This window comes from Bos indicus, chromosome 8 (assembly GCF_029378745.1).
Source record: "Bos indicus isolate NIAB-ARS_2022 breed Sahiwal x Tharparkar chromosome 8, NIAB-ARS_B.indTharparkar_mat_pri_1.0, whole genome shotgun sequence".
NCBI lineage: Eukaryota > Metazoa > Chordata > Mammalia > Artiodactyla > Bovidae > Bos > Bos indicus.
Window position 1 is genome coordinate 53378229 of NC_091767.1, and position 25068 is coordinate 53403296.

Here is a 25068-nt window from a genome sequence, read left to right on the forward strand (position 1 = left end):
TCTCTTCAAACTGTTAACCAATTTTCTTCTACTCTTTGACTTGGAATCAAAGTCAAATTGTTATGACATTCCTAGAAATCTAATGTGCTTAGATGCTCAGTTGAGTCCAAGACTTTGCAACCCAAGGGACTGTAGCCTGCCAGGCCCTTCTGTCTATGGGATTCCCCCTGCAAGATACTAGAGTGGGGTGCCATTTCCTCCTCCAGAGGATCTTTGCAACCCAAGGATCAAACCTAAGTCTCTTACGTCTCCTGCATTGGCAGGCAGATTCTTTACCATTAGCGCCACCTGGGAAGCCTGGTAAGAAATCTGTTATGTCCTTATATATTAATAATACCATCATTTGTAATTCCAGTTTTCTTAAAATGTATGTCATAGAAGTTAACCGTATTTCTTTGCCAACTGACAAAGGCTCATCGGTTTTTTAATCATGACTATTTTTAAGTCTTTTGTCATTTATGAAAGTTATTGTTTTGCTTTTACAAAAGTATTTCCCAAAGTCCTACAAACTGAATGTTAAGTGGATTGGTATAAATTTCAGAGACACAGCCCAAATGGCTCATGTTTAGATCATCTTTGTGCCTGGTGCTCTGTGGGCCACTCAGGAAGTTTACCTGAATATCTGATGACATCAGAGGCATTCAAACTTGGAAGATGCTTCGGCTCCAACATCTAGAAATCTGATCGGCGGCCTTCAGGACTCAGGCTGAGTTTATAATTTGCCCCAACCACTAACTTTTGTTTTTCTTTTGTTTCCATAGACGTGCTTGTTAATAAGTACCTAATTGCTCACACCATGTAAGGCTAACCTCAGGACCCCACCTGCAACACTAGCTCCTGAAATGAGACAGCTGTTCAACTGAAGTGACCTACTCTCAAGACTAAGAGGTTGGTTCAATGAAATTTAATAGTCTATCAACTTAGCTTCTGGGCTGTAAAACTTCACTGAACTTTTAAAGAGAGGACTGAAGGGGAAGAGAATATGTGACCCAAATATACACCTCTTTGGTATAAGAATTACTTAGAGCTGATTTTTTAAATGTATTTATTTATTTTAGGTTCTTTTCCATATAGGTCATTACAGAGTATTGAGTAGAGTTCCCTGTTCTATATGATAGGTTCTTATTAGCTGTCTATTTTATATATAGTATATATGTGTCAATCCCAAGCTCTCAATTCGTCCGCCGCTCCTTGGTAACCATAAGTTTGTTTTCTGCAAATACAAAAGTATTTCCCAAAGTCCTGCAAACTAAATGTTAAGTGGATTGCTATAAACTTCAGAGAAACCGCCCAAAAGGCTCATGTTTAGATCATCTTTGTGCCTGGTGCTCTGTGGGCCACTCAGGAAGTTTACCTGAACATCTGATGACATCAGAAGCACTCAAACTTGGAAGATTCTTTTGCTCCAACATCTAGAAATCTATGACTCTATTTCTGTTTTGTAAATAAGTTCATTTATACCATTTATTTAGATTCCACATGTAAGTGACAGCATACATCTGCCTCCTCTGACTTCACTCAGTATGCTAACCTCTAGGTCGATCTGCGTTGCTGCAGGTGGCGCTAGTTTGTTCATCCCTGTGGCTGCGTGATACTCCATTGTATATGTGTGCACATCTTCTTCATCCATTCATCTGTTGATGGACCTTTAGGCTGTTTCTGTGTCTTGGCTATTGTGAATAGTGCTGCTGTGAACATTGGGGTGCAGATTATCTTCCAGTTATGGTTTTCTCTGGATATATGCTCAGGAGTAGGATTGCTGGATCTTATGGTAGTTCTATTTTTAGTTTTCTGAGGACCCTCTGTTCTGTTCTCCATAGTAGCTGCACTAATTTACATTCCCACCAACAGTGTTTGCGGGATCCCTTTTCTCCACACCCTTTCCAGCATTTGTTGTTTGTAGATTTTTTGATGATGGCCCATCTGACCGGTGTGAAGAAGTACCTCATTGTAGTTCTGATTTTCATTTCTCTACTAATTAATGATGTTGAACATCTTTTCATGTGCTTTTGGTGATTGTTTTTAAGAAACAAGAGACACAGGAAAAGCTCTGAAAATCTTGTAGAAGTTACCCTTTTGTAAGTGAAATATACATTTATTTTAAGAAACTCTCCATTTTAAATGTGTCTCCTTCTCTGTTCCTAAAAGGGTGATTCTAAATGACAAACTATCAATGTAGAAGGTGCCCCTCTTAATTCAGCTCAACAACCTTACCCTTTTTTATTGTGCTTTACCTATTAATCTCCCATAAGTGACCTTCCCTTCTCCTCCATCTTTCTTGCATCTTCAGCTGAAGAAAGTACTTAAGGTGATGGCTTGAGTCATTTTAGGAGAGTTAAACTCAGTTTTCCAGGATATCTCCCATGTATACAGGAGGATACATGGTGTTAGACTTACATTATTTTATTATTAGAGGGGTGGGGTCTCAGCCAAGAACCTAGAAGGGTGGAAGGAAAATTATTTTTCCTCCCCTATAGGGACATTTGGAAGTTTCTGAGTTTTTACAGTCACAGCATTTTTCTTTTTAGGAGCAGAACTATCAATCAACCATGAGCTCAAAGAAACATAATCCAGTGCTAATGGCAAAATGGTATATTCTTAGCCTCCTCAGAAAGGCGCAACATACATGGTTCAAACAGGAGATCTGTGGTAGCCATCAGAGAGAGAGGTTACAGTACATCCGTTAAACAATTTGGGCTTTTAGCCGTTTCATAAGTTTATAAGGCCTGGTCATCTACATTGGAATATATATATATATGTGTGTGTGTGTAAGTTTTTACCACACATTTTTCACGAATACAAAATAATACTATCTGTGAGCCCATAGTAATCAAATTGTGGCAAAACCAAATTAGAGGTACTGATACAATCATTAATTTGACTTAGGAAGTTAACACGAAGAAGAACAAACTTCTTAAAAAAATCTTTGGTTGCATGTTGAATACTTCAGCATGAAGAGAGAAAAACAACTACAATATTTAATTTTAAAAAAAGGTTACCCATCTAATACTAGAGGTCTCAAAGCAGGATCCATAAGTTTACAGGCTCCTCTTATGTGATTTTTCTAATGGCTATTAGCACACACACTTCAATTAAAAAAAACAAACCGTAAATCACAGTGGCTTTTTAGACTTCTGTAGAATACCCAATTCAAAAATTATACAAAAATCTTACAGCTTAAAGTTAAGAAAAGAAATATAAAAGCAAGACTTTGAAAAAGTTTTGCTGAATTCAAACATCTTACAAGCTCCATCACCCATCCTTGTCCCCATGGCTGCATGATGGACTTGGCGCCACCAAGTGGGCTGAGCTGGGTGATGTTAGAGCACTTGCAAATAAAACAAATCTGGTTTTCTGGCCCGGGTGAGGGGTGCACAGCAGCTTTTAAACCAGGTTGAATTCCCTCAGGTTCAGTTGTAGGATTGTGTCTTTCACAGCAGCAAACACAAAGCGGATATTCTCTGTGTCTGTAGCACATGTGAAGTGGGAGTAGATGACCTTCTCTTTGTCAGGATTCTGATCTTGATAAAGCTTCAGGATGAAATCTCTGGCAGCTTTGACGTCTTGCTTTGGTCCTGTCATGAGGGCAGTCAGAATCAAAAAGAGAGATACCAGCTCACCACCAGGCCCCCTCAGAAGTCATATTCACTGTACTCTTGTTTTTATTGGGAATCCTTCTTTGAGCCATCTTATTTCTAGAGACTTTTTTACTTGGGATATTATTTTATTATGAACTTGCAGAAGGGTATTTGAAGTGTCCATTGGTATCTAAAAATCATACTTGAAGATTTGTTGAAAAATAGTGACCTACTTTAATTTTCTGATTTGGACCGTTTTTGAAGAGGTAATTACTCTTTAAAAATATACTGATTTATTTGGCTGCACCAGGTCTTAGTTGCGGCATGCGGGATCTAGTTCCCCCTCCACTGTGAGCGCAGAGTCCTAGCTACTGGACCACCAGGGAAGTCCCTGAAGAGGTAGTTCTTAAGTGAAGTAGAGGAGAGAAAAGAGAGAATATGAGGCCTAACACAGCTAAGCTCCCAAGTCTGATTGTGAAGCCTGAGAGCTGTATGCTATATTGTCAATGTGGTTAATAAAAGGAAAAAGGAGAGCGTTTAAACACCACTTGTCTACATATCCGTATCAAACTTGGTAATGTTTCTGCACCAGAATTAATTAGCGACAGGGTCTAAACCCTCTCTCTACACCTTGGAGAGGTCATAAAGATAACTTCTGTGTCTACCCTGTCTGGTGAAGGGGCTGCCACATTTCGGCACTAGAAGTGCAGAGATGAGTCAGGCAGAGTCTCTGCCCTCAGGGTCTGCTGGGACAAGACAGCTGAAGGCAGAGAGAGCAAGGCAAGCCCAGGCCCCCAAGGGAGCCTGAGGAGGGGCACCTACTGTGGAAGGAGGTGGAGTGAGGACCAGAAGGCCCTCCCAAAGGAGGAGGTGCCTGATTTGGGTCTCATAGAACAAAGCAGAATTAGCAAGGGGTTGGCAGTACACCCCAGGCAGTAGGAGAGGTGTGTGCAGAGGTGCTGTGGTGAAAACACGCTGATTTGACTGGAGCTTCCATTCAGAAGTGAGGGATGGTAAGAAAGTCCATCGGAGGCAGATCAAGGGGGCCCAGATAAGCTATGCTGAGAACTCTGAACTGGTGCCAGGGAGGTCAGGGCCACAGGATGGACACTTACTTACCAGTGTATTCTGGAAAATAGCTAATTAGATGAGAGTACATGATTTTCTCTTCCAAAAGATCCTTCTTGTTTAAGAACAGAATCACTGATGAGTTCAGAAACCAGGGGTAGGTGATGATAGTTTTAAATAAGGCTTTACTCTCTTCCATGCGGTTCTAAATGAAAAACAAGCGATTTAGGATAAACTAGGAAGAAAAACAATGCTTTGGGAACAGCATGCCTGCTTCCATCCATCTGTCCTCTTACCCAGCTGTCGTCTCCAGGTCACTGGCGTTGCTCAGGCCGGGGAGAGAGTGGCAGGTGGTCCCTGCTTCTATTTCCCTCATCCTCACCCTCCCATTAATCACCCTCTTCTGGAACTCCTCTCATGCAAATTCTCTGGCCCTCAACACATAAGGATATAAGAAAGGCTTTTGTGTAACTTGGAAAAGGAAGGTTGCAGCCCAGAATTGACACAAGTTTTCTGTGTATAACTACTGGGATTACCAAGTCGGGGGATCCTTCAGAACCAGAGACCTGAGATGCCCTTTCACTGGGTGTGGGCTTCCAGACTGGGCATCAGGAGTGCAGTGACAATGAGAGGAAGGAAGGCTGTTCTGGCAGGGCCACCACCCTCAGGGACGCTGGTGGAGAGGAGCACTAACTGCTGAGCGCCTGCCCTGCACCGTGTTTGGCAGGTGGGTAACACAGCCGACGCTCTCCGAGGGATCGGGTCCCCGTTTTAGGGGGAGCATACTGTTCACAAGGATGTAAATGCTTTCCCTGGACTGTACAGTAGCACAATCCAGTGGAAGCTATGTAGACAGTAATAATTTCTGAATATTAGACACTGGCAAGAAAATATTAAATGAAAGTAGATAGGGTATGTATAAATCTTCTCTGGTGACAATAATCTAGCATTCCGCCCTCTCCCAAGTATTTCTAAGAAGAAAGAAACCCTTTCCTTCCTTCCTTCCTTTAGACTGAGAAACACAGCCCTCCTGCTACAGAGGGACACTCCCTAAATTTCTGTTCCTATGACTCCCAATGCCTGGGCCCATTCTCCCACTCAGTACGTTTTTAGGGATCAGTTCTGGAATCTGTCACCAAAAAGGTAAGGTTTCACTTGTTTTTAAAGCTTCTTTAGCATTAATTATGATCTTATCAATAATGAGCTCCAAGGAACTACAACATATGAAAAAAACAATTCCTATATACCATAGTGAGTGGATGCAAGACATATCTCCAACCAGGATAGAAAAGTCTGGAGTGGCAACCACTTCATTTTTGCCCAGATACCTAGATTTTTCAGAGAGGAGAAAGTAATTTCTAAGCACATCAGGCTAAGATACTCATCCCTGGCTCACCTGACTAATCTTCCCTGAGAAACGGTCTAATTCCTGAGACAAGTTTAGAGCTAATTTTTCATATTGATAACTCAATGCCTTTGCTTTAAAAAAAATAAAAAATCTCTCCACTGGGAGAGCTGGGTGGCAGCCAAGATTTCTATTCTTCTTTGCACAATGACACTAGTAAATGGGCTAATCCACCACTAATTAGCTAATGTAACTGTGCTCCTCAGAGAAAAGTCTGCTTTCAAGAAATACAAGATAGAATTTGTTCATAATTATTGCCTAATCCTGGACAGAATTCTTTATTGATTTCCTTTCATTACCTGCAGGCAAGAGGTATTTCTAAAAGGTCAAGAGGTCTGGTGCAAAAGGGTAGGGGAAAAGACGGTGATTATCACACAGAAAATAGCCCTAACCTCACAAGGAAGGGGCCGGGATGGTTCTCTTCACTTTCCTGGCAGATCCAGTTAATGGAATTTAACCAGCCAGTGCCATGGCAGCTCTGCAGAGGGCACCGAATGCCTGGCTGGGGTGGATCAGTGGCAGCTGCGTTGAGCAAGTCCCTTCCAGGGGAAGTGGAGGTCAGATGCTGCCCCCGGACAGCTCCAAGCATCTGGTACCACTCCCCTGGCCAGCTTAGCTCAGGACCTAATTTGAGAGCACCATGGAGGTTGGGAAGCCTGTCTCAGGTAAGTCTATTAGAAATAGTGTTGTTCAACTTTGGTTGTATATGCGCATCCCCAGGGGGCTTAGTGAAGGTAACCCCCAACTCTAAACCAGGAAATAAGAATCTCGACAATAGGGTCCTAAAGATGTTTTTAAAGAAGGGGGGGGGACCCCTCCCACTATGCAGCCAAGGCCGAGACCCCTGTTTTTGAGTGTCTCCACCCTTCATGAAGACTAGATGTCCAAGGTCAGGCCACACATAGTTGTTCTTTAAGGTCCCCTGGGAATTTCAGTGTCCATCAGGATTCTAGGTCAGTGATTCTCGGATTACCTGGGATCTTCTTGAGGATCCTGCTTTATTTGGCCTGGAGTGATTCGGAAGGTGTGTATTCCTAACAAGCACCCAGGTGATGCTAGGACTGCCAGCCCACAAGCTACCCTTCCAGGAGTGAGGCGACTTAACCTAAGGGATAGGGCCTCATGCCAGAGTGGGCTGGCTTCTTGCAAACTGCAGAAATAGGTTTTGTTTTCCACAGCTAACCAGACTCCCCACCCAGCATACCTCATTGTCACACTCAGCCAGGACCTGGTCATATTCACTCAGAGCAACCAAAAAAATAATGGAGGTGACACTCTCAAAGCAGTGAATCCATTTCCGTCTTTCAGATCGCTGGCCACCAACATCCACCATCCTGTTCAATAGAATAAACATAGGACTCTCTGGGGGAAAACACATGGAAATCAGCACTCTTTAGGGTCCTCAATAATCGTTAAGAATAAGGGATCCTCAGATTAAAATGCTTGAGCACCACTGCTTTAGGCATGAGGAGCCGCTGGGTGTTTTCCTCGCAAAGGAGGCAGCAGGATGTAAGTGAAGTTACTGAGGATGCATGCAGAGGTCACTCAGATGGAGCCTGCTTGAGGGTACTGGTCAGGGATTTGCTGCAGTAGTCCAAGCAGAAGTTCAGGCATCACTTGGGTGGTGCCCAAACCATCCCAGAGTGCCAGGATACCAGACACAAAAGAGCAGAAAGGCAGGCAGGCTTCTGGACTACTCGCCACCTCTTGTTTCCTGGCCCCTGCAGTTAATCCAGAGATTGTGCGTTAGCTGAATGCTACCCCTTCCCTAGAAAGACCTGCAGGTGCCCTCTGTCTGATGTGGAGACCCAAAGCCTTAATCTGTGTCTTTGGGACAAGTTCAGGGTGTCATAGCTCAAGGATCAGTCACAAGCTTGAATGTTCCAGGGCTCAGGCAGTTTACAGAAATGAGTCCGGGGACCTCTCTCAGGTAGCAAAGGATGCACTTCAAGCATGCTGTGCTGGGCCCGTCTAGAGGGAGGTTTTGGAAGGGTTAAGCAGAGATTGATTCTGAAAAGGTTTAGATAAATTCATGGGCACACAGGCAGAGGGCATGTGCTCAACAGAGATGCCGAGTATCAGACCAGAGGGCTAGACCAGAGGGCTCCCCCAGCTTGACAGCACTCCAGCAGCATGAGATGCAGGCTAGACAGGGCAGGACTGTACTTGTGCTGTCTCCAGACAACCATGTGTAACAAGTATTAGGAGGAACAAGGGAACGAACAGATATAAAAGTGCTTTGAAATTTGCAATGATAAATCTTGGAGCTGAGAATAGAAGGGAAGAGAAATAGTCAACTTCAGGGAAAAGACCCCAGTATTGCCAATCTGTGGGTTACAGAAATATACATCTGTGTGTGTGTGTGTTACACACGAGAAGCATTCCAGACATCAGTAGGGAATGTCTTCTTCTCTAAGGGGAATAGAAAGATGTGTTTGTATCCACTGTACAACTTGAAACCAACCACAATTCTAATACCCTGTGATCGTGAAGGCCATTATTGCCCTAAGAGACATAAGCCCTTTTAGCAATAACACACTGAAGAATCCATCTGGGGACTTCCAAGCCTGGAGAGACAGATTCTTAATGGACCGTGTCAAGGAGACAGACTTACCGAAAGATGATGTTTTCCAGGTCAAACGGATACTCAATGATGCCAGTGGTGGGCACTCGGACACGGAGCACATCCTGCTGTGTGGGCACGAACGCTGGCATGGCGATCCGGTCAATGTCCGTCAGGTAACTGGTGTTAGAGAGCAAGATGCTGAGAAGGGGGAATGCCCACCCGGAAAGTCACCCCAGCTCCCAGCCACCCATACTCGTTCATGGATTCATCAGTGACTTTCCTGAGAAGCAACCATCCCGCCCTCCTAAAACTGTGTGGAGAGTTTGGTGAGCCTGCTGAGACTCAAGTTTGCAGCTCTGGTCTCCCCTCCTGGTTCTCAGCTGCAGCACTCTGCTGGGGAGGGAGCCAGCCAGGCCACAGGGGCAAGAGATGGCACCTGGCTCTCTGACATTTCATCTGTTCTCCTCTCACAGGCCCTCCTCCAAGAACACTGTAAAATGTAGATGCTGTGCTTGGATACTTTACTTTGCTCAATGAATTAGAGGTAAGGAAAATATAAAAGCATAAATAAGGCCAATGGGAAGTCCTCTCAAAAAGTTCCTTGTTACACTAAGAAACTGAACATCTCCTAAAATAACCCCAAACTTGTCTTGGATTATTTTGGGCCATATATTACAGCCCAGGCTTAAAACAAGTTTCTTTTTCTGTGGTAAAACAAGAAGACACTTCTTTTTAAATGTTAAGGCCTTTGAAACAAGGCACTTTTGAGTAAATAACTGAGGCCCTGGACAGTGACAGTGCTGATAAGTTGGAGCCCCCGCACATGGAGGTGGCCCCACCTTCTCCCGCACCCCCCACACAGGCAGAGCTCACCAGGTGTGCCGGGGCTGAACAGGTGAACCACCAGGGCAGCCGTCTGTGACCACAGCCTCAGGGCTTATCGCCATGGACTTCTGATGCTTTAACTTATGCCTGTCAGGCTTCCTTGGTGGCTCAGATGGTAAATAATCTGCCTGCACTGTGGGAGACCCAGGTTCAATCCCTGGGTCGGGCAGATCCCCTGGAGAAGGAAATGGCAACCTACTCCAGTATTCTTGCCTGGAAAATCCATGACAGAGGAGCCTGCTGGGCCACAGTCTGTGAGGTCGCAGAGAGTCGGGCATGACTGAGCAAATCTCTGTGTCATCCCACCAGAGCGTGTGTCCTTCAGGGCAGGAAGCAGCAGTTGTACCTATAGCCCTTTCCTCCGTGCCTGGCACAGAGCAGACACACACCAAATACCTCTCCAAAGAAGCAGACAGTGGCAGCAGAGCAGATGATTACCACTGACCTGGACCTCGGAAGCGTCTGGGGTCTCACCTGTGCCAGGTTTGAGAGTTCCCTTTTCTCTGTACAGCCCTGTCCACCACTCCAGTCACTCTCCACACTTCGTGCACTTGCCCCAGTTGTCAGGCCCAACTGAATTCTACAGCACGCCTAGTGGGTCTTTCCCAAGCTGATCTATATCAAGAGCCCTAGCCATTCCCCAGGGCCTTCCCGGAAGCCAGTGACACAGGCTGGACCAGGGAGGACTCAGGGGTCCCAGCTGTCAAAGGCTATCTGCCCTCCTCTCTGCCCTGCTGTCTTATGTGCTGATCTAACGACTTGGGTTTCTTTTAGTTCCTTTTCCTGCTTTGCTGCTGTGTTGTACTAACCTGGATTCATGTCATTCAGCACTCAGCCTGGGACAAACACCAGAGGAAGGCCAGTGACATTAAGGAGGTAAGATTCTGGTTTCCTTTCCTGCCCCCTGGCTTGTCAGGATGGGTGAATTACCCACACCACTTTGGAGGGTGATGGCAGCACATAAGGGAAGGGGATGGGCCTAGGGAAAGAATTCCGGGGCCCTCAGAGAGTGGAAATGACCCAGAGCAAGAAGGAAGGAGCTGAGCTGCAGAAGCAGGAATCCTCACCCCTTCAAAGAAGGACCATGATCCAGCTATTTGCCCAGTGATCTGGGCAGAGGCATTGTCTTGGGGAATTCTTAAAATCAAATTCTGTGATCTCTGTGGGATAGTCTGCATGCAGAACTATCTATTTCTTTTTACCCTAATAGATTACTGATTACTCCTTCACAAGGAGTTAATGAACAAAGAGCTCCCAAACTGAGCTGTCGTCCGTGACTATCTTGTCCACTTGAGGGCAGCACCAGATCAGCCATGGATGGGTGTACTGCACTGTTGGGTCTAAACTCTTGATTTTAGGGCAATTGGACCTGCTGTTTGCCAGTCAGGAAACCAGAAGGCAGAGGGATATGGAGAAGGGAAAGGAGAAACCAGAAGCAGGTGTAGTCCTGGTTTAAATCATATAACTTCAGCACCCCAAATGAGATCAGTCCCACCAAGGAAAGCCCACAATTGACTTAGCCTCTCAGTGAAAAGGACAGATGAGATCCTTAAAACTAGATGAGGAAAGGTAGGTGTGGGCAAGGAGAGCTATCTAGGGGGCTCCTTGGGGGGACTGAATTGAGGAGGTGGGAAGCGAGGCATCAAAACACAGAGGAGCAGAGGGAGGCCGTGCTGCCTGCATTTTAGCAGGTAGGTCATTTCTCCCTGGTAAGAATCTCCACTGAAGTGTGGCCACAGCCCGGGGCTCTGTACTCACTATTTGGCAGAGTCTGACAGTTGGTACTCCCGCCTCCGATCGTAGCACTCCTGGATTCCAGGATCCTGCCACAGCTGCTTGATGGCCTCCACCTGGTCCCTGGAGAGTGTGGACACCTTGTCTACTTCCACTTCTCTGATTAGCTGGGCATTTTCCTGCTCAGAGGGAAAAGAACCTTTCATTTGGCAAAGGAAAGGAAACCATTACGGTTGGTGATGTAGGGTCAAGACTTGCCCTTGTCTGTGGATCAGGGAAGATGTCCCCTAGGTGCCAGGGTGTGGTGGGTGCCCTCCAGAAGAGCTCCTCACAGCAAAGTCACTCAGTTGCAGCTCCACTGGGTGGAGATGATGTGGCTGCTTAGCTCAGTGGAGAGAGCCACAAAGAGCCCCAGACCTGTGGCCTTTGGTCCCAGCAGTACCTGGGGGTCAGTGTTACCAGCATTCAACACCCAACTGTGCATGGAGAAACACTGGAGTGATTGATCATCATTGTACCAACCAACATTACTTCCTCATTAGCATGCAACTCGTTGGAATATCTGCACAGCCCATAGAACAATTAAACAACAACAGTATTGTTAGTGGCATACCAAGGGTAGGACAAGCAGGTCCACCCCCGTGCAAGAAAGAAGGGAGCGCGTCGTCATCTTCAGAGAACTGAAAAATCACGTCCCGGCAATTAATCATGAGTCTGCTCTTTCCTTTACTTTTTAAAAATGTTTTAATTGACCTTATTTTTTAGAGTAGTTTTAAGTTCACAGCAAAACTGAGAGGAAAGTACAGAGAGTTCTCATGCTTTTTATTATCATGCATCACTAATAAAACACTCTCCTACTGGGTGGACCACACCCACTGTACTCCTGACCCCATGCCACTGACTGCTCTAGTACTATTGCTTTATTATTACAGTAAGTGTTAATATCATTATTGCTTTAATTACTGTTACTACAGCAGCTATCACTTATTACACTCACTGTGTACCCAGGGCTCTGCATATATCATCTCATCTGATCAACAGAAGGCAAGCAAGAAGCCAGAAATTTTTCCAAACCTTAGCAAATTAAAGTGGTAAGATTGACCTGCATCCACAGCACTACCCTGCTTTGGCCTGAGAGACTCAGCATCCCATCCTTGGCTGCAAGTTGGAGCCTGCCCTCTTCACTGTATTTCAGGGCAATTCACTGGCAGATGGGAGTCAGCAAAACATCCTTTGGCAGCTGTGGTCTCTTTAAGTATATACTACACCCTTATGGCAGAAAGTGAAGAGGAGCTAAAAAGCCTCTTGATGAAAGTGAAAGAGCAGAGTGAAAACGTTGGCTTAAAGCTCAACATTTAGAAAACAAAGATCATGGGATCTGGTCTCATCACTTCATGGGAAATAGATGGGGAAACAGTGGAAACAGTGTCAGAATTTTTTTTTGGGGGGGGGGCTCCAAAATCACTGCAGATGGTGACTGCAGCCATGAAATTAAAAGACGCTTACTCCTTGGAAGGAAAGTTATGACCAACCTAGATAGCATATTCAAAAGCAGAGACATTACTTTGCCAACAAAGGTCCATCTAGTCAAAGCTATGGTTTTTCCAGTGGTCATGTATGGATGTGAGAGTTGGACTGTGAAGAAAGCTGAGCACTGAAGAATTGATGCTTTTGAACTGTGGTGTTGGAGAAGACTCTTGAGAGTCCCTTGGACTGCAAGGAGATCCAACCAGTCCATTCTAAAGGAGATCAGCCCTGGGATTTCTTTGGAAGGAATGATGCTAAAGCTGAAACTCCCAGTACTTTGGCCACCTCATGTGAAGAGTTGACTCATTGGAAAAGACTGTGATGCTGGGAGGGATTGGGGGCAGGAGGAAAAGGGGACGACAGAGGATGAGATGGCTGGATGGCATCACCAACTCAATGGACATGAGTTGAGTGAACTCCAGGAGTTGGTGATGGACAGGGAGTCCTGGCGTGCTGTGATTCATGGGGTCACAAAGAGTCAGACACAACTGAGTGACTGAACTGAACTGACACCCCTTGAAAAGTCACTCTTTTCTTGCATTTTTTTTTTATCAGGAAGCCCAACAGAAGGCTAGAGGAAAGGAAGAACTTATAGATTCACTTGACTTGGTAAAACCCAGAACCATGATTAAATCAACATGGCCTTGCCCTCCATCCATCAGGAGTGAATATAATCTTCTCCCAGACTGTGGTATCCTCAGGTAGGTCGAGGATCCCCTTTGTTGAGTCTCAAACAAGGTCTATGCAGGATGGGTGAGCAGAAAGAACCTGGGCTGAAAATCAAGACCCTGACGTCTAAGTAGTTCAGTGGGATTTAAGGAACCCAATAGGTTCCCTGCCTCAGCATCGTCATTTGTAAGAGGAGCCTGGTTTATAAACCATGGGAACCTGGTTTATAAAGTATCACCCAAATATAAGCAGAACTAGCCTTATTATTGCAATACGTGCCTAATAAATATTTCTTGTCTGCCAAAACAGAACACAGTGACAGCCCCCAAACCAGGAGTTCTAGTTCTGCCTGCTGGCACATTTGTGTCACATGCCCGATTCTCAACCAGAGAGAACAATGAATGGAGACCATAGACCGTGCCTGTATGGAGCAGAAGGGCTTCTCCCGCTTCTTCCCTCCACTTGCAACTCGCCCACCTCCCACATAGGAGCAGATGGTCTCCACTGAAGAATGCGGATGGTGGAGCTTCCCAGGATACCCCATTTGCCCACACCAGTGTTTGGCTCTTTCAGTGGATAAAAAGTGGCTCCCAGGAAATTATCACAGAGGAATGCAGCCTTCTACATAAGCTCTGGGGTGGGAGGAATTTAGGGAAAAGACATTGACCTGGGATTTCAGGTAACCAAGGGAATTCAGCCTCGTGAGAAAGACATATTGTTTGTTCAGCCAAGGGAGGAGATTTGGGGGACATCTTGCTTAGAAGAAGAGAATAGAGGCTCCTTAGAAACCTAACAACTGGGACTTTAGAACTAACTGAACTTTGCCACCCAGGACTCCAAGTTCAGAGGTTTTCCTGTCCATCTTTGTCTCCCCCTGGTTAGCTCTACCTGTCCAGATCATTTTTTTTTAACTTCCTATTTAAGACTTGGAAAAAGGTAGGAAACATGGTAGAACAAGATCTTCTCTGCCTTTCAAGATTGCCCAAACATCCATACTCTCCTACTTAACCTTATCATTCATCCTCACTCCTTCCACATGTGTTCATACATATACCCACACATGCTCACGTAACTCACACATACGCTTTTCCCTGGAAATACCTGAAAGAAAACTGCAGCCTCAGTGCCTCTTTATCTCTAAAGACTTCAGTGCAGTTTCCTAAAACCAAACATACATAATCACGTTGTATAATCATATATAATGATCAACATCAGGAAATTAACAGTGATACACAATATTCTAGTCTAATCCGCAACCTTACCCAAAGTTTGGCAGTTGTCCCATAAATGTCCTTCATTGGCCTGCTCTAGACTCATGTATTGCATTTAGTCAGCTATCTCTTTAGTCTCCATTTACCTGGAAAGACTGTAGTCAAAGGAGTTATTTGTGTCACTCTGATCAAGAATGACTGACAAGGGGAGAGTTCCCTGGTGGTCTAGTCGTTAGGACTCTGCACTTCCACTGCCAGGGCCAGGTTCAGTCCCTGGTTGGGGGCAGGGTGGGGGTACTAAGATCCTGCAAGCTGCATGGTGCAGCCAAAAAAGAATGCTCCAGCAAGGATGTGCTCTTCAGTCACAAGCCATCATGAAGATGGCTGGTGGAGCGGCACAGCCGAGCCCCAGAGAATGTTCCAAGGCCAAATATTATAAAGGGCAGACAGGAATGAGAAAAAGGGTACCCAGGTTTTTAAATAAATTCTATTAAGATATCAGATGAATGACTTTTGCACATTAACAATGTGTGTTTTTTAAAAAGTGAAGTTTTGGTGGCACAAAGAGAAACATAGATCAATGTAACAAAATAGAAAGCCCAGAGATAAATCCACACACCTATGGACACCTTATCTTTGACAAAGGAGGCAAGATTATACAATGGAGAAAAGACAATCTCTTTAACAAGTGGTGCTGGGAAAAACTGGTCAACCACTTGTAAAAGAATGAAACTAGAACACTTTCTAACACCATACACAAAAATAAACTCAAAATGGATTAAAGATCTAAATGTAAGACCAAAAACTATAAAACTCCTAGAGGAGAACATAGGCAAAACACTCTGACATAAATCATAGCAGGATTCTCTACGACCCACCTCCCAGAGTAATGGAAATAAAAAATAAACAAATTGGACCTAATTAAATTTAAAAGCTTTTGCACAATGAAGGAAACTATAAGCAAGGTGAAAAGACAGCTTTCAGAATGGGAGAAAATAATAGCAAATGAAGCAACTGACAATCTCAAAAATATACAAGCAATTTCTGCAGCTCAATTCCAGAAAAATGAGTGACCCAATCAAAAACTGGGCCACAGAACTAAACAGACATTTCTCCAAAGAATACATACCACTGGCTAACAAACACATAAAAAAATGCTCAACATCACTCATTATCAGAGAAATGCAAATCAAAACCACAACGAGGTACCACTTCACGCCAGTCAGAATGGCTGCTATCAAAAAATCTACAAACAATGCTGGAGAGGGTGCGGAGAAAAAGGAACCCTCTTACACTGTTGGTAGGAATGCAAACTAATATAGCCACTACGGAGAACAGTGTGGAGATTCCTTAAAAAACTGGAAATAGAACTGCCATATGACCGGGCAATCCCACTGCTGGGCATACACACCGAGGAAACCAGAATTGAAAGAGACATATGTACCCCAATGTTCATCACAGCACTGTTTATAATAGCCAGGACATGGAAGCAACCTAGATGTCCATCGGCAGGTGAATGGATAAGAAAGCTGTGGTACATATACACAATGGAGTATTACTCAGCCATTAAAAAGAATGCATTTGAATCAGTTCTAATGAGGTGGATGAAACTGGAGCCTATTATACAGAGTGAAGTAAGTCAGAATGAAAAACACCAATATATTAACGCATATATGTGGAATTTAGAAAGATGGTAACAATGACTCTATATGCAAGACAGCAAAAGAGACACAAATGTAAAGAATAGACTTTTGGACTCTGGGAGAGGGTGAGGGTGGGATGATTTCAGAGAATAGCATTGAAACATGTATATTATCATATGTGAAATAGATTGCCAGTCCAGGTTCAATGCATGAGACAGGGCACTCAGGGCTGGTGCACTGGGATGACCCTGAGGGATGGGATGGGGAGGGAGGTGGGAGGGGGGTTCAGGATGAGGGACACATGTACACCCACGGCTGACTCATGTCAATGTATGGCAAAAACCACTACAATATTGTAAAGTAAATCGCCTCCAATTAAAATGATTAATTAAAAAAAAATTTTTTTAAGTGAAGTTTTGGGCGGATTTCCCTCTGACTTGGTTAAATAGTGTTATACACAGAGTGTGAGCATTTTTACATTCCTGTTAAAACCACCTCTGCAGTGCACGCCATCTAGATCAGGGAATGGTTTTGTGTCATGTAGTTGGACTTTCTGGAAAGAGGGAAGGAATGTTCTCAGAGGGTCAGATTTAGGGAAATGGTAGGATTTGGGTGGGAGACAGGCTGACTCTGAGGTGGCTGGTATCTAAGTGAAGAAACTAGGAAGCAGATAAATAAAATGGGTCTGTAGTTCATGCAAAAGCCCTAGGCTAGGGGAACACATTGATTTGAAATTGCCTAATTCATACATTTCTTTGGAAAGAAAAATCACAAAAAAGTAAATATTATTGGAGCAAATTCAGCAGATACAGAAACATGACCAGTTTCTCAAACACTGAGTTCATATCTGGCTTTTCCTCTTTTCCTTTCTCAAACAAAACCATTTCCACTGCTCTGAAGAAAGAAGAACACTGAAAACAGATGTCCTACATGTGCGTTTCACTCAGAAATTCCCAGGGTGACAGTGGAAGGAGCTGCTTATGAAGTGGTGCCTTGCTGACTGCACACAAGGATGGCTGGCTGCCCAGGTGACAGTCCCTGTCGAGCCCAGCAAGCCCCTCCGGCTGGAATCCAGGGCCCAGTGGGCAGCCCTGTTCTCACCAGGTCCTCTCAGGGAGAGTCCCTGTACCATTAATCACCCAGCACTGCAGGACCCCGAGCCTGCTCACTCATAGGGAAGATTGTCGCCTCCTTCGTCAGGACACCAGAGCTCCTGTTCTTTCATCAGATAGTTAAGAGTTTTCACTGAAATCTATATTCATTAACACAGGTCTAGATAATAAAAGCCTAATTGCATGATATTTCAAGAGCCTACTGTCATTTGTAGTGCCTATGAACCTCAAAAGCTTTCTAAAAACAAATGAGATTAAAATATACAGTTAAAAATGAAGCTTCCCTGTAACATAGTATTTCTGACTGACAAAATCCCCCCTCCTTGTTTTAACATCTCACATCAAGATCCAGAACTATACTACATGTTCTATTAAACAAAAATTATGAAATAAAAATTTCAGTGTTGCATAATGATCAGCTTTGAAAGCATTTCAAAAATTGCATACTAAAGAAAATGCTGGTGAATTATGCTAGAGAAAGGATTTTTTTTTTTCCTATAAAAAACAACTTCTGCTCTGATAAACGAAGACTGGGAAATATGGATCAACTCTTCCACGAAGGACAGCTAGAAATGGTGGACAAAATATTTTCAAAAGTATGCTTGAAAATACCAGGGAACTAATGAATAAGTAACTGCTGGGCCAGAATATAGGGAAGAATGGCATCCAAGGAGTTGGAACAGCATTTAGGAAACTTTCCTCCCTGGGGCTCAGCTTGCTCTTGAAGGAGCAGTTGTGAGGTTGAGCAGCTCCCTTTTCAACATTACAGGACTAGGGTGGCTGGGTTTAGCAAGAGCAAAAGGCCCTTGGAAGCCCTCTGGCTCTGGGTTGGGATCCAAGGGGTAGCTTTTAGGGAGTTTCAACTCAGCTTGGAATCACCACGATCTCAGAAACTGAGTGTCTCCAGACACCCAACAAGAAAAAGGGATTTCTTTTTGAAGAGAACATCTTCCTCACCCTCAAATTACTTTTTCATGAGTGTCCAACACACTTACAAAAATAAGCATAAGAATATAAGACAACTTCGAAAAGAGGCGACAAGTAAAAAGATGCAAAGATACGTTCCTCCAACCCACAGGAAGGAGGAATCTATTATCATAAAAATGGACTTTAGGGTCTACTTGTCAATTATACCTCAGTAAAGCTGGGGGTGGGGACGACTTTAAAAGTATAACGAGATAGATTTCAAATGACGAAAAGATTCAGAAAGATACTGAAGTTCTATGCAACTAATGATATAGGCTTAAAATATATAGGAACAAAATCTCTTAGAGCTAAATGGTGAAACAGACAAATTTTCATCTTACAGGAAATTGAAACACACATCTCTCAGTAACTGATAGAATAAACAAAAATTCAGTAAAGATATATACAGTTCAAATGTAATGATCAGCAATTTGACTTTATGGACACATGATGCTTAGTCATTAAGTTGTGTCTGACTCTGCAGCCCCATGAACTGTAGCCCACCAGGCTCCTGCCCATGTAATTCTCCAGGCAAGAACACTGGAGTGACTTGTTATGCCCTTCTCCAGGGGATCTTCGCCACCCAGAGATCAAACCTGCATTTCCTGCATCTCCAGCATTGGCAGATGTGTTCTTTACCATTGAGTCACCTGGGAAGCCCCATGGACCTATGTAGAGCTCTATATTTAAAATAACTATAGAAGATAGACTTTTCTCAAGCACCTAGAATATTTATCAAAATGGCCATTTGAGATTACACATTTAAAAAATTGGTTTTCTAGCTTCTTTTGATCAAGTTCCAATTCCAATTTCTTTAGCAACTCAGCTTCAACAGGAATGCACTTTTGCATTAGCCTTTGCTGTCCACCCCAACTCAGGGTGCAGGCATCTGAATATTTAACCATGGGGCTAAAGCTGCCTAGATTCTGTAGAAAGGTGGTCTTCCACCACACTCAGAATGGGAAGTAAGTTTTTTTTAATCCAATTCAAGATTAAAAGAAACCTTTATTTCTACTCCAACCTTTGCCCTCTTTCTCCTTATCTTCTCTCCAACAAAAATAAAGAACAGAATTCACTAGCCACAAACTGTTGGCGTGAAAGGCCAAGCAAGTTACTTTATCTCTTCATGTCAGTCTAAACTTCAGTGGGTTTAACTTAAAAAGTTCTTTTCAAAGAGTCCTGCCATAAATTATTCTGGCACAAACATCCAAAGCTACAATGAGTGCTAAATAATGCAGCTAGGACGTCGAAGCTTTGGCCCTGTACTGTGTCAACCTGGTGAAGCTGTCATGACACTTCCCAGCAGTGCTTCCCAGCATGATTCTGGGTTTGAATGGGCTGTAAGAGGAATCTGAAGGGGAGGCGGGAGAAGCCGGTGGTCATGTTCCGAAGGTCAGAGCTCCACTTGAAGGGGCACGCACCTCCTACGCACCTCCTATACACACACACACACACACACACGTACACACATTGTGGCTAGTCTTCTGGTCAACTTCACTTTTGGAGAAGGGCAGCAGCTGGGCCCTCAGCACTCTACTTGGGCCTTCTCCTTCAGCTTGTCCACATCCTGGGGCAGACAGACATGCAGGTTCACAGCAAAGGTCGCCAGTTTCTGCTGCAACTCCCCTGCACCGTCAGCACAGATGTGAGAGGCAGGTGCAGGGTCCAGTTTATCCCCAGGGGGATAAACTGCCTTTGTTGGTTCTGGTTCATCTTTGCTCTGCCTCTTCCACATCCAGTTTTTCTTCCTGACGACCAGCCCTGCTGACCAGACACCAGATATGCAGAGGCAGTAGCCTTCTGACACCATCACAGCTCTAACAGCCACATACAGTGCAATCCCTACAACGAATCCATTATTCCTCATTGCCCTCTGACTTACTGACCAAACCAGGAATCCTCTATTCTGGCCCATTCAGTTCTGTTTAGGGGCAAAAATTCCCTATAATCTTAGGTCTGGGTGATGGTAACAACTTAGGCCTCAGCTGCAGTGACCTGAACGTCCCAAACTCAGTGAGACGCTGGCAGCCAGACTCCACCATCATTCCATGCACACAGCACATGCCGGCTCCACGCTAGACCGTGGCCCTGCCCTCGAGGATCCCAGAATTACACCGATGCCTTTTGGAATAACTATTAATACATCAGATCCACACACACATGCTAAGAGATCAAAGACATTTCAACTGGGGATGAGTGAGAGGATGGGCTAAGATTTCCCACCAGAAGTGGCCAGATGCTTATAAGGAGAAGGGCTGTGTCTGCCCTTCCCGTATTCGTGAATGTGGATTCCTGACTGCTTGTCAGAGGTGGCACCGTGAATGTGCAGGGAGCAGACCAGTTCTTTATCACCTTTCACAGAACAGTCCTTCCCCTGAGATGCTTTGGAAAGCACCCGAACTCCCTCAGGTCCCAAGGTAGCTGAATATATTCAAGGTGTAATTTACCAACAGCATCCGGTAACCCCTCCAGGACCAATGGAAACTGCCTCTCAGAAAATCATTTGTTTCAGGCCAGTTTAACTGCATGTGCCCAGTGATCACATAATATGGTCATGTTACATAGCAAGATAGGATGTTCTATCCTTATCATCATCTTCCTCTCTCTCCCTTGAGAGTTTTTAGTTTTTTAAGCACACCAAAATTGGGTTATGAGAAACAGTTCAAAGAAGCAAGAGGAAGATGTGTCTTTTGTGTTTCTACCTCTGCAGACTCTGCTGGGGGGACTGGAGCTTCTATGCAGGACACACCCAGGTCCTTCCCACATAAAACCGAATGACTGCAGCCAGGGCCTAGATGGTGGGAAGACCAGAACTTACAGAAAAAGAGGAGCAGAAAAAGAAGAGAGGCCACTGAAGCAGTGCTGTGAGGTGGGTGGGGGGCTCCTACAACAAAAGATAGCCCCCAGCCCTCCACCACCCACCTCGAAGAGAAAACAAATGCCTTGCTCACCTTGCTGGCTTCCTATAGCATCACAATCAGCAGCAAGAAATCTTAAGTCTCTCTTTGATATCAGATTATATTTGTGGTCCTTCCAGAAAATAAGGCATAATAAAGGCTTACAGACACAAAAAGCACTGGCAAGTTCTCAATTTCAGAATATGCTGGATCCAAATATTGTAGAGTTCGTTATTTGGAGTTCAGTGTTTTCACACTAACAGACTGCTATGGGTCCACCAATCCCGTTTTATTTTCCTACTGAACACATAGGTCAGGCCCTATTTCTCAGTCTCCCTTGCAGTCACATAACTTGTGTTCTGAGTGATGGGATTTGGATTGGCGTGATGCACCCCACTACCAGGGCTGACTTTCCGAGCCTCCCACGCAATCCTCCTTCACTCTGTCTTTTCCCATTTCTCAGCTGAAAGGACAAGACGATGAGGGCTGGGAGGAGGGGAGCCCCCAGGCACAAGGGACCTGGATCCCTCACAGGCTGTGTGCAGCACAGCCCATTTCCCAGCAGCTCCCATGGAATTGAGGTGGATGTGGCCTAGAAATAAACACTGATTTTGCTAGGCCTCTAAAGATTTGATGTTGATCTATTCTGCTGCTGCTGCTAAGTCGCTTCAGTTGTGTCTGACTCTTTGCGGCCCCATAGATGGCAGCCCACCAGGCTCCCCCGTCCCTGGGATTCTCCAAGCAAGAACACTGGAGTGGGTTGCCATTTCCTTCTCCAATGCATGAAAGTGAAAAATGAAAGTGAAGTCGCTCAGTTGTGTCTGACTCTTCGCGACCCCAAGGACTGCAGCCTACCAGGCTCCTCCATCCATGGGATTTTCCAGGCAAGAGTACTGGAGTGGGGTGCCATCGCCTTCTCTGATCTACTCTTAGAGGCTATCAAAGTTTATGCATCCATAGAGAGAGAGGCTGAGCGCCGAAGAATTGATGCTTTTGAACTGTGGTGTTGGAGAAGACTCTTGAGAGTCCCTTGGACTGCAAGGAGATCCAAACAGTCCATTCTAAAGGAGATCAGCCCTGGGATTTCTTTGGAAGGAATGATGCTAAAGCTGAAACTCCAGTACTTTGGCCACCTCATGTGAAGGGTTGACTCACTGGAAAAGACTCTGATGCTGGGAGGGATTGGGGGCAAGAGGAGAAGGGGACGACAGAGGATGAGATGGCTGGATGGCATCACTGACTCGATGGACATGAGTCTGAGTGAACTCCGGGAGTTGGTGATGGACAGGGAGGCCTGGCATGCTGCGATTCATGGGGTCGCAAAGAGTCGGACACGACTGAGCAACTGATCTGATCTGATCTGAGAGAGAGAGGAGCAATGTGAGAATGGAGAAGTCCAGAGCTAGCTCCAAGAAACCCACGTGAACCAGCACAGAGACAAACCAATGAGCTGAAGGCATGGACCACAGCCGGGATACAAGGGTTAGTGTGGATCATGCACGATTTTTAAAAAATCACTCACCTCTGATTTCATTTCTGCCATCCTCCCATCCTACTTCCCAGTGGATCTCTCTTCAAGGCCCCAGATTCTCAGAATGAAACAGCATGACTACTTTCTATACACACAGCAGTTATTTTTCAGTGTCTTTATCTATATCTGAGCCCAAATATGGTAATACCAGAGAGAGCAAGCTAATGGTCTCAGTTTCAGTATGTGGACTCACAACACACACAGGTTTATTTTACACTCTTTCCCAGCCATGCAGCAAGGGTGGTAGTGGGGAGGACTCTGTTTCATGCAGTTATCCAGGGACCCAGGCTTCCTCCATCAAGTGGCTTCAACTCCCAGGCCCACACTGGATCCTCTGCACCCAGTAGGCGGGTGGAGGAAAAGAACATGGAGCAGTAGGCAAGACGTTTCATGGGGCAGGTCTGAACACGGCAGACATACAGTTCACGGGCTAGAACTCGTCACACGACACCATCTAACTGCAAAGGAGCCTAGGGGATGTGCTTCTTGTGCTCTGGTGGAAGGTGACATGAGATATGGTCAACACACAGCATTGTCTCTGCCACTCACAGACTCCCTCTTTGTCACAGAGATCATCAAGGTCTGCAGGTGCCCGTGTGTGCTTTTGTATGAACCGAGGTCAACACCATATGGGCCGGGTCCAGCTCTCTGTCTCTTCTTGTAAATGAAGTTCTATTAGGACATAGCCACACCCTGTCACACTGTTGGGCTGATGGCACAGCTACAAAGGCAGTGTCACGTTGTTGCAACAGAGTCTTTATGGTCCACAAAACCACTCGCTGACCCTTTACAGATAATGTTTGCCGGCCCTGGTAGAGACGGATAATTCCCAAGTGCATCTAAGGAGGACTCTGCTGCAGCTTCCACTCCCTCCTTCATTCAATCAGTGGCCACATCACTATGAATCACCCACTCTTTGCCAGACCCGATGCTTGGGATGAGTCTACAACTATGGAAAAAACGTTGTCTTTATCCTAGAGTTTCTCGTCTTTATGGGAATGATGGTAATAGGCAAATAGGACATAGAAGGATCCTCTAAAAATATATAAATATGTATATGTATTTAAATGTAAATATATTTATATGTAAATGTATTTATATGTAAAAAGTAAATGTATTTATATGTAAAAAGCAAGATAATTACACCTAAGTAAATTTCCCCAAGACTTCAAAATTTTCCTAGGGCAACGCCCAGAACTAATTTGGATTAAGAACCTGCCTGCCCTGAGACTGAAGGGATACAATAAAATTAAACAAAAACACCACCCAGTGGAAAAAGCCAGAATTGTTTCTGATACAGACTCCTTTTCACAACATTTAGAGAATGTTCCCATTTCTTTTTTCCCTTCTTTACTTCCTTAAGCAGACAATAAAATAGATTTTATTCTGCCCCTGTTCCCAAGGTACCATATTACATTCTTTGTTGTTGTTTTTTTTTTTTTTTTAAGTCTATGCTGTGTCCCAGACCAGACATTTCCAGAGACCCTGAAATCCAAGACAAGTAGGCTGGCCCTGGAGTAGGTACAAGTCCCCATATTCTTCCTGGGGCACTGCTGACATTCAAGAGATGCCATAGGAAGAGGGGGAGATCTCTTTAAGGCAGCTCCAAAAAAGATCCTCCCTCCTACTCATGTAAAAAAGGCAAAGAGAAGGAAATGCTAGATTCAACAGTTAATTCAGTAACACCAGCCAGGCAGGTACATCCAAGACTAAGCTGAAGAACAAACATTCAGTTCAGTTCAGTTCAGTCGCTCACTCGTGTCCGACTCTTTGTGACCCCATGAATCGGAGCACGCCAGGCCTCCCTGTCCATCACCAACTCCCGGAGTTCACTCAGACTCACGTCCATCGAGTCAGTGACGCCATCCAGCCATCTCATCCTCTGTCGTCCCCTTCTCCTCCTGCCCCCAATCCCTCCTAGCATCAGAGTCTTTTCCAATGAGTCAACTCTTCACATGAGGTGGCCAAAGTACTGGAGTTTCAGCTTTAGCATCATTCCCTCCAAAGAAATCCCAGGGCTGATCTCCTTCAGAATGGACTGGTTGGCTCTCCTTGCAGTCCAAAGAACTCTCAAGAGTCTTCTCTAACACCACAGTTCAAAAGCATCAATTCTTCAGCACTCAGCCTTCTTCACAGTCCAACTCTCACATCCATACATGACCACAGGAAAAACCATAGCCTTGACTAGATGGACCTTTGTTGGCAAAGTAATGTCTCTGCTTTTGAATATGCTATCTAGATTGGTCATAACTTTACTTCTAAGAAATAAGCGTCTT

The 25068-nt window shown here is 44.7% G+C and overlaps 1 protein-coding gene across 2 annotated transcripts in view; it reads right to left on the reverse strand.

Annotated features, from left to right (window-relative positions):
• Positions 1-1028: 1028 nt before the first annotated feature.
• GNA14 (G protein subunit alpha 14) overlaps positions 1029-25068 on the reverse strand; it is a 201465-nt gene continuing 177425 nt past the window's right edge. For both annotated transcript variants that reach the window (XM_019966102.2, XM_070794244.1), the window contains exons 3-7: positions 11261-11415; positions 8666-8794; positions 7256-7385; positions 4698-4851; positions 1029-3575 (exon numbers count right to left, since the gene is read on the reverse strand). In XM_019966102.2, the coding sequence (XP_019821661.1) occupies positions 3385-3575; positions 4698-4851; positions 7256-7385; positions 8666-8794; positions 11261-11415 (759 nt within the window). In that variant the 3' untranslated portion in view covers positions 1029-3384. The remainder of the gene's footprint in view (positions 3576-4697; positions 4852-7255; positions 7386-8665; positions 8795-11260; positions 11416-25068) is intronic.